This window comes from Marmota marmota, unplaced genomic scaffold, assembly GCF_001458135.2.
Source record: "Marmota marmota marmota unplaced genomic scaffold, marMar, whole genome shotgun sequence".
NCBI classification, from domain to species: domain Eukaryota; kingdom Metazoa; phylum Chordata; class Mammalia; order Rodentia; family Sciuridae; genus Marmota; species Marmota marmota.
Window position 1 is genome coordinate 21057344 of NW_026000242.1, and position 10841 is coordinate 21068184.

Below are 10841 nucleotides of genomic sequence, written 5' to 3' on the forward strand. Positions count from 1 at the left end.
TAACCTGAGGAGGAGCCTCAGGAGCAAATGCATTAGGAAAAAACTGCTGTGAGATGGGAGGAATGCTAAGAAAGTGGTGTCACAGGAAGCCGGAGGGAAAGTTGTTACTGCTCTCACAATAGGGTTTTTCTGCCACTCCCTCTGCTATGTCAAACTCTTTCTTCTGAAATGTTAAAAGATCAGTCTTGAGTCAGAGTGCTTGAGATTAAATCTTGACATTACCTCTACTATATGTTGAACTGATTACTTGTTTCCTTGTGGTGTTAGATTTTTATCTGTAAAATGGTAATAATCAAAGTTCCTACATTATATAATTATTTTAAACTTACACGTAAAATGCTAATGGGCAGATAGATGCTGGCCCATGGCAAGCATTTCAAAAGTTAGCTTTCATCATTTTTATTGTTATTGCATGTACTCAAAATTTTAGGCATTTATCTCAGGGGTAAAGAGCACACTGCCATCATTGTGGGAGTAGATATTGGTATAATCTATCAAGAAGATTCTTTATGAGTATCCACAAAAAACCTTACTGATGTCTATGATCTTTGACTCAACACTTTTACCTTTATAAAGGAATATACTGGGGCATGAGATTGATCAAACTATGATATATGCATATACAAAAATTGTATAATGAACCCCACTATTAAGTGTCATCATGATGTACCAATAAAAATAAATTGAAAATAAATAAATAACCATAAATTTTGAAAAATGCAAAATAATACATGAATAAGGATGCTTTTTTGGTGTCATTTAACAAGTGAAATAAATAAATAAACTTAATGCCTATTACTAGAGGAGTGATACCATAAAGTTTAAGTTTAAAAGTATGTGCATCCATACAATATGCTGTCACCAAACAGTGAAATAGATGTACATTCAAATTAAGAGGTAAATGTTACTCCTCTCTATACGTGTAGGTTTATACAGCAAAGTGTTTATAATAACCATGTCAGGGTGGTGAGATCAGAAGTGTCTTAAAATTTTTTTTCTTCTTGATTCTTTCATGTATTCTCTGATTTTTTTTTAGTCTATAAGATTTTCATTTAGAGAGGGAAAAGAAAAACAATAGAAATATTTAATAGAATACAGAAAAATGCAGACAATTGCCTCTGCACATTTCCCCTCTGTAAACAGAGGTTGATATCTCCTTACCATTGTATGGAGCAGGAGCTGCTTTTTTCTTTTCTGTTTTTGCTAACCCTTCCCTTTTATTGCAACAAGATTAAGTTCTGTTCAAGACTAGATTTATTAGAGATACATCTGAACAAGCATGAAGCCACATGCAACTTATAGTTTCAGAGAAATGGAACTTCAGACAAGTTAATAAGTAAAGAGAAAAAAACAGACCACTGAAGGTGTCTGCTTGTCACTGAGCTATAATTTCTTTCCCCAATTATTTCTCTTCTGCCAGCTGTGCTTTGTGACCCCGTGTTTTGCCCAGGAGATCTTCCATGTTTAATAGTTTGTGCAGGAACAACAATTTACCCATGCAGAAGTGTCCATGTTTCCAAAGAGGAGCATAGTGCAAATTCAAGAGTAATGTGAGTTCTATATTGTATTGATCTCTTTATTGTGTGTCTATATACACATATTGTAAGCATACTCTGTTAACTAAAATAAAGCCATTTACAATGAAGATAGAATATTCCACGTTTATTCTGACTATATCAGACAAGCTATAATATGGCTACACTCATCCAATTTTTCCATTATTACATTCTAGTACAATTAATGTTCTTTCTAGAACTGCAGTTATTATGTCCTGAAGTACAGTACATATTGTGCTAAAATGAAAATTTATAACTCTTTCACGAATATGCAAATTCATTTTTATGTGTGTTACAATCTACCTCCTGCTTAAAATTGAATACAAATCCCTTAAGGTAAGAATGTTCCTTAGAAATCCTCTTGTCTGGTTCTGGTTCCACTAATGGAAGAGTAGCTTATCTCAAGACTTTGCAAGTAAGAAAAAGCAGGGTAGAACCTGCAAAAGATTTGACATCTAAAGGAAGAAAGCCATATTACAGTGTACCTCATCTAGTGATGAGGTACACTGTAACACTGTAATATGGCTTTTTCTTTAAGGGAACTAACTGTACAGCCCAAAATGCACAAAGCAGTTGGAAATAAGCTGAAAATCACTGACTTCAGGTATCAGAGGAAAGAGTTGGAGGCTGCCCAAAGGATTGGAAATTGAATGGAGAAATTCTGGCAAGGAGGAAGCCACAGAAGGGAAAGCCCTCAGTCTCTGTGTAAACTCCCTTCAAATCCTTGCTAAGCCCTGATATCATGCTACAGGAGTAAAGACTATGCCCCAGAATCCAAATCCAAATGATTCAAGTCTAAACATAAACCATGAAACCCACTCCAAACAGTGGGAAACCAAACCGCTATAAATTCAATGAGATCATTCAATAATTTAACTGTTTGGAACAAAAATCAACATCATCTAGAGATGATAACAGAATTGGAGTCTCTGAAATTTATCTCCCACAACATTTCTCTGTTGCTAGTGGGCACAGTGCTATGGTTTGTTAGTAGAAAATGCTAAAAGGCACTAATGGAGGATGGTGCTTCTCTTCCTGGGTGTGATATGTTTTTCATTTTATTTTTATTTTTTAAAAAAATCTGGTTATCAAGTGTGAGGTGTCCTGTAGAACATGCGACACCCAAGTGGTGGCTCCCCAGTAGCCTCATCAGCAGGTCACTTCCTGTTTGCTGTTCTTACTTGAAACATCTTGAATTTTCCTGCTCGCTAGTGGGTCACAGTCACAGCCTCAATGACTGAAGCTCAGCCTTAGGGTTAGATGTAACTTATTCCATGTTTGTTCATTCTTTGTTATTCTTCTATAGCCCTCAAGACGGTGGCTACTCTGCTATTTATATATTCCTTAGAGTTCTTTGTCTCTCAGTTAATATTTCTTCATGTGACATTTCCCTCAGTCAAATTATTGGCAAGTTTTCTGTTTTCTGACTGGACTTTGAATTAGTCATAAAATATGTTCAAAATTTCAGTAGAAATTCTGAAGCCAAAAAAATAAAATGTAAAATAAATGTAATAGGATAGAAATAATGTAAAATGTCTAAAGTAAGAAATTCATGTCATGGGGTTAACAGCAAACATGACTCAAGAACAAATCTGAACTTAAAGATTGGATGATATCTGTAGTTCTCTGAAAAATAGAAAAGAACAGATAATAAAAGAAAAAGTGAACAGAGCTTTAGAGACCTGTGAAACACTGTTGCAAAAACATAATAGACACATAATTGTGTTTTCACAGAGAGGGGAGAAAGGAGGAGAAAATGGGGACAGAAGAAGGAAGGACTGAAAACATAAATTGATAGATTCAAGAAGTTTAGTAAATCCCAAAGAAGATAAATACAGAAAATAACATACATTTCTAGGCATATCATAGTCAAACTTCTGAAAGTTAATGATAGAGAATCTTGAAAGCAAACAAAAATGATTCATTTTGTAGAGAATAACAATAATATGAATGGCTGCTGACTTCTTACCAGACCTAATGGAGACCAGAATGTAGGGAACAAAACCTTTAAAATACTGAGAGAAAAAGAGGTCAACTCAGAATTCGAAAGCCAGTGAAAATATCCTTTAAAAATAAAGGTAAAATAAAAACATTATCGAGTAAGTGAAAATCGAAAAAAAATTTTCACCAGCAGACCTGCAATATAAGACATACTGAAGGAATTCTCTCCTCAGGCAGACGGAATTGCACTACATAGAAAACCACATCCACAATAGGTAATGAAGACAGCCAGAAATTTTAAAACTTATTTTTCTTTTAATTTGTTTAAAATATACCAAATCAGACAAAATGTATTATATATTAAAATCTAAAATATGTGACAACAATGCCATGGGAGCTGGTGAGGTAGGTCCTCAGGGGCAAAGGCGGTGGCGGCCCTGTAGGGGCAGGCCATTGTGGACTGCAGGGGCACCCGCTGTGGGGCTGAGGCCCACAGACCCTGCCTTCTATGTTCCTATCCATCTCTGATGTCTCTGCCAGGCGGTTCTCTCCAGCATTTCTTTCTGTGCACTTCTTCTTCATTTTTTGCTCCACTATGCTGTTGCATGTTCTTTCTTTTGAGCCTCCAATGGCTCTTTATGCTCAGGGATAACTTCTGTTTTCTGTCGGGAAATGAAGGCCGATATTTCCTACTCTTCTAACTTGCTGATGTCACTTCTCAAACAAGTGAAATCTGAGAAAAAAATTGAGTTAGTGCAGTAAACACAGGGGAATGCAGGGAAGGGAGATGGAAAGGCGGTGGAATGAATCTGACATAACTTTCCTATGAACAGTTATGGATATGTCACAGAATCTCACCATGTGTACATCCACAAGAAATTTTAAAAAAACAAAAAACAAAAAACAGCTATGGGTAAATGTCAGAAAGAAAAATAAAGGGGAGGGAGCAGGGGTGAGGGGAGGGGAGGGGAGGGGAGGGGAGGGAAGGAGAGGCTCGGGGAAACTGAATTAGAGCAAGATATATTACATGATTTGTAATTATGTCTCAATGGACTCTGTTGTCATGTACAACTAAAAAGAACCAATAAAAACAAACAAAAGTTGGATTACTTATTGAATTTGAAAAATTCTCTGAATATACAGCTTTTCAAAACAGAACAAGATAAAATTGAATATGAATAACTTTATATCCAGCTGACACTGAATGTTTTTAAATCAAAATTTCCAGCCAAAAAAAAAAAAAAGTGTAGACCCAGATGGTTCAACTGTCTCAACACATGTCAGGGATTAAAATATTAATCATACACAAACTCTTTCAGAAAATAAGATGAGGTCACAATTCTCAATGGGTTTTTTTTTTGAGGCCAGAACAAGCCTGATAGCAAAAATTTGTGTCACATAACTAGAGAAAATTCTAGAACAATATATTTCATGAACAATTGGCCATAAGTGCAAAAAATTTAAACAAAACATCAAAAAAATCATACATATTATTTGTATAAAAAGAATACATAAATCATCATGATTGAGTGTGGTTCTTCCCTAAAATCCAAGATTGGTTTGATATTAGCATCTCAATATATCTAATTAACCACATTTTCCAGAATAGAGGATAAGTATATTATCTTGTCAATATGCAGTATTATCTTGTCAATATGCAGGAAAAACATTTAACAGAATTCAACATGATTCTTCCCTGGCTCTTATGATTCTACACTCTAATAAGAGTTCCTTACTCCCACTGGCAATTTGTTCTTTATCCTCTTTACAAGTTCCTCCTTGGTTATCTCTAAATGTTGTTCACAGGTCTACACCTTAGGTCCTCTTCCCCCTTCTCTTTACTCCCTCCTTCAGAATAACTTTCCATAGCTCTAATACCACACATATTTACTACTCTAATTCAACCCTGTATTCTCATTCCAGACTCATGTACACAGCTGCTTAATTTTACACCTCCTTTTGTGAATTCTTTGGGTATACCCCACGTAATGTATTCAAAGTTGAACTCTTCAATCATAATTATGATTTCCACTTGGCCATCAAATCTATTCTTCTCTAGTATATTCTTTCACAATAAGTGTCACTATAATCTACCCAAGTGCTCAAGCCAATCGCTCTATTGTCTTGCTTGATTCTTCTTTACTCACCACCTCCCCATCAGCAAGTGCTGTAATTCATATCTTCATGGAACCTCCTCAATTGGTTTCCCTTTGTCTTCACCAGCATCACCTGGTCTAAGCAGCATCACCTCCTGCTTGAATCACCGCTGGAGCCTCTCTTCCTGCTATTCTTCCTGATTTCCCACCTGTTCTTTATCAATCTGTTTTTCACATAGAATGTAGGATGATCCTATGACTCCTAAGTATAGAACCTCCAATGTCTTCCTATTGTGTTAAAAATATCATCTAAACTCCTAAATTCGATGCTTAATGTCTACTCAACGTGGCCCTTGTTCTTTTTAATCTCTTCTCATTCCACATGCTCTTTCACTCACCCAGACTTTATCCATACAGGTCTTTTTATTCTCAAATGTGCCAAGTCTTTTGTGACTTAAGGAATCTAGGAATAGGTACTAATTGAAGGTTAGACCAAACTCTTATCTATTCTCTGGTAAAGATGGGGATGACTACTACAAAAACCTTGGAAAGATTTTGAGTCTGTGCAACATATCAGAATGTGGCATCTTTTTGTGATTTGATGGGGGCTTAAAGATTCACTTATTTTCCATATTGAAGCAAAAGATTCTTACATGAATAAGACCTTGTTTTCAGAAAGAGCAAGGAAGTGAGGAATAGAGTCCTACTGCAGAGTCATCAGAAAAAGAGCAGTCCATGAGTGTAGAGTGGATTTGGAGGCTGAATCCTTTAAGATAGGAAGGAAAGAAAGAAAATTGAAAGAGGCAATGAGAGGTTAGGATAAAGGGACCTAGCCTGGAAGAGGAATTTTGGATTTAATTACAGGTGAATTCCTATAAATTCTTTACTTTCTTGAGAACACAGCCAGTTTGTTGTATAGGAATTGATAGGGCACAGTCAGCCGGTGATAAAAGAGAGCTGACTTGATATGGTCAGATAACAGGCACCACAACGGAGTTGGTTGTTTGCAGGGTACAGATGAGGTTGAGGTAATGAGAGGAAGTCCAGCCAGGTCAGCTAACATGATTTTCATGATGACAAATAACTAACTGCTGTCAACCTAGTTATAATGTCTAGGTTAACACTATGGTATAATGGTGGAATATTTGGACAGGCTATTGATCAGAGCCAAATACATGTCAATCCAGGCTATTTGGAGGAAATGTCATATTCAAAGGCAAAATTTAGCATATTCCACTGGGCTTGGGGCCAACATCCAAATCTAGTGGAACTAATAAATAGCAAGTATGGGAGACTCTGAGATATTAGGCAGTTGGTGACACAAAGATTTGAGCTAAGAATAATAAGATTTAGTGCATGTTTTAAAAGTAGATACCTGAACAGGGGTATTTCTCCAGATTGAAGTCCAGGATAGAACCTTTAAAAATCTCTTCAGGAAGCATTAACCAGTTAACTGATAACATAGAGTCATGTCTATGAAAATAAAGTGAGTGCAGGTCTGCTGGGTAAAAAAAATAAAACCCGAGTAGTGACCTAATGCATCATGATCTCTTCTGCATCAATCATGTTAAGTCAGCAAGATAAGCACTATGATGAGACTAGAAACTAACTGCCAGACATAAAGTCACCATCACCTCATGGAAGAGGCGATGATTTCAGGTAGTAAATACTAACATTTGGAGTGTGTATATCATAGATTGTTGAAGTCATTAGATGTTTATAACAGTAATTTGTCAGTAGACAAATTGTGTCACCCTCCCAGTCTTAGAGGAATTCTCAAAGCAAAAATGGTGCAGTTATAGGCATTCTGGGAGGAGACTTGCATCCAAGCAATGCTGACTAATGTTAAATACTACCTTCAGAGACTTTTACTTAGGGTAACTTGCTGTACACTTATAAATTATTAAGAAATTAAGTATTTTAAAAGACTTTAAATAGGAATCCAATAGCATTTTATTGTTAATGTTTACTCACTTTATGAGGTATCTGTAGATGTGTACCAAATACCTCCAAATTTAAGAGGCTTAAAATAATGAACATTTATTATCTCATAGTTTCTGTTGGTCAGGAATATGACTATAAATTAACTGGGTATCTCTGGCTCAGTTTTATGAACTTACAGTCAAGCTGTTGGTCTAGGTTACCAGCATCTCAAGATTTGACTGGAGCTGAAAGATTCACTTCCAGGATTTTTTATGTGGTTGTGGAAGACTTCAGTTCTTCCCTGGCTGTTGGCCAATTCTTTGCCACATGAATCTTTCCTTAGGCTGTCTAAGTGTTCTCATAGACGGTAAGTAGCTTCTCCCAGAGTGAACAACCTGAAAGAGAACAGGGAGAGTATGTGGAAGTGCTCCCGAGATGGAAGTCCTAGACTTTTGTAAACAAACTACAGAACTGACACACTGTCACTTATGTCATGGCCTACTCATTAGAAGCCAGTAATTAAATTTTACCTAAACTCAAGGAAAGGGGCTTCACAAAGAGAGTTGAGGATCATCAGAACCATTTTAGAGGTTTCCCACCACATTTCAGGCATTACTGTGTAGATAGCAGGATCCCTGAAAACTGGGTTGTGTGGTAAATAATGAAAATACATTTGTTTTGTACTTAGAGATGTCAGGAATGCTGATTAAATGCCACCTTGGAAATGAATTCTATAATATGAGCCACTATAGAATTATTACAATTCTAATGTTTTAAACATCTGGAAACACATTGAAATCATGGGTATAATTAAATTAGAGCCAAGGCTAGCTTGTACAATCTAAATTCTCATACCAAAATAGATCTTCAAAGATTTCAGAATATATACAAAGATTATTTTTAAAAATTGCCATAACAATGTGTTTTATAAACAGGAGCTATAAAAATACTTCTCAGAATATAAACAAAATAAAGTAGAATATTTTGAATACATACCTAGCATACATGCCTTATCTTGATATTAAATGTTAGTAAAGAGAATCCTAATTCTAATTTTTAAAAATTCAACCTTTTAAAGTAGTATCAAGCTTAGTAGGTATTATCTCAGTGCCAGCACCTTAGGCCTCAAATAAAACAAATGAAGTAAATATTTATTCCCTGTTAATGTCTTACTTAGTGTCTAGAAAACTTTTAACAAGAGTTTTTATACAAGCCATGAGATATACTGGTAGTTAACTGTAAGCTGATAAGATTTGGACTAAATAAGGGGAAGTAGTAAGGAACTCTATGAGGGAAATAGTCAGAAATCAAGCCCAAACAAGTCATCACAAATTTGGTTTCATTCTCTGTCGTGGAAATCCAAGGCTGAGTGATGAACGAAGCAAGGTATGGCTTTGGAAATATGTATAGAGCTTTGGAAATGTCAGTGTCAGATATCAAGTTGGGTGATTTTAATGGGGGAAGCCAGTCAGTGAGATGAAACAAGTTTCAGCCCTGCTTGTTCTGCAATCTCAGTGATGAATCTTTCTCAAAATCATTTTTCTGGTCCCTTCACTTTGATTTGAGTACTACAAAATGTGAGGATTCTGGCTGGATCCTGAGCCTTCTTGGCTTCTTTACCTATAGCTTCTCCAGAGTATTCTCACTTTCTTAATATTTGGCTTTTGATGAACTAAACTTGTCTTTTCACTTTCTTAATATTGTCTTTTGATGAACTGAAGTTATTAAATCTAACATTGGCTTTTTCATGTAAATTTTAGAATTGACTTGTAAATTTCTTCAAAATAATATGGTTGGATTTTTTTTAAATTTTTGAAATTATAACCAATGTATATATCAGGTTGGGGAGAATTACCATCTTAACAATATTATATCTATTATAAATAATGACTGTTATATCTGTTGGTTCATAGAAATATTTGTTTTTCTATAAAATATCTGTTAGTTTTGGTAGCAGTCTTGAACATTTTTTAATTTTATTTATAGATAATTCATGTTTTAATGCCCTCTTAAAAAGCCTTATTTTATATTTTAATCATGCATTGATATAATACAAAGTATAATATATTGTCTTTATTGATATTGCATCTAGCAAATTTTCTAACATTACTTGTTAGATATAATAGGATTATATTTTGGATTTTATATTGATAAAGTCTTATTATCTGAAAATAATCAGTTTATATCTTCATTTCCAATTCTCTAATACATTATATATATATAAGTGTATTATTATATGTATTATATTACATTAATATAACATAGTTTATATATACTATATAATGTATTATTATATGTTTATGTGTATATATGGCCTCTTGCAATGGTCAGGACTTCTAATACAATGAGAACTAGAAATCAAATAACAAGCATTTATTCTCATTCTTGCTCTCCATAGGACGACTTCAATATGGCATATTAAAGATGATTTTGTTATTGGTTTGTGTGGATTTAGTACATTCCCTTATGTTCCTAGTTTCCTAAGAGTTTTAAATCAGGAAATTCAAAATCAGCTAAAATCAGTTTTGAATTTTATCAAATGCTTTTCTACATCTTTTGGTTGATTATATTAATTTTGTGGTCAAATGCATAGATTGTCTTCCAAGTGTTAAGTCATACTTTCATATCATAATACACCTAATTTGTACATGATAACTTTGATTTGTTTTATCAGAAGTTTTGTGACAGTTATTTTTGATTATTGAAAATTTTCCTATAATTTTCTTTACCCTTTCTGTTATGTTGGTGATATTTATTCTTTTAATGTTTTAGAGATTAACTCTGAAGTCATTAGGTCCAGAATTTTCTTTGTAATAATTTTTTTTACTTCAACATCTATATTAACAATAAAAATTCTCCAATTTTTCTATTTCTTCCTAAGTCAAGTATAGTTAATTTTATTTTTAAAAAGCTTTTTATATTGGGTCTAACTTTTCATTTTTTTTTTTTAGGTTCTGGGTGCTTAGAATTGTTGTGTTTTTTTTTTTAATTTTTTATTGTTGGTTGTTCAAAACATTACATAGTTCTTGATATATCATATTTCACACTTTGATTCAAGTGGGTTATGAACTCCCATTTTTACCCCGTATACAAATTGCAGAATCACATCAATTACACATCCATTGATTTACATATTGCCATACTAGTGTCTGTTGTATTCTGCTGCCTTTCCTATCCTCTACTATCCCCCCTCCCCTCCCCTCCCCTCTTCTCTCTCTACTCCCTCTACTGTCATTCATTTCTCCCCCTTGTATTATTTTCCCCTTTCCCCTCACTTCCTCTTGTATGAAATTTTGTATAACCCTGAGGGTCTCCTTCCATTTCC

The 10841-nt window shown here is 34.5% G+C and overlaps 1 protein-coding gene across 1 annotated transcript in view; it reads left to right on the forward strand.

Moving 5' to 3' along the window:
* Window positions 1–8666: 8666 nt before the first annotated feature.
* Trpc6 (transient receptor potential cation channel subfamily C member 6) overlaps window positions 8667–10841 on the forward strand; it is a 174243-nt gene continuing 172068 nt past the window's right edge. The window contains exon 1 of the mRNA XM_048795993.1: window positions 8667–8902. Coding sequence (XP_048651950.1) covers window positions 8889–8902 — 14 coding nt within the window. The 5' untranslated portion in view covers window positions 8667–8888. The remainder of the gene's footprint in view (window positions 8903–10841) is intronic.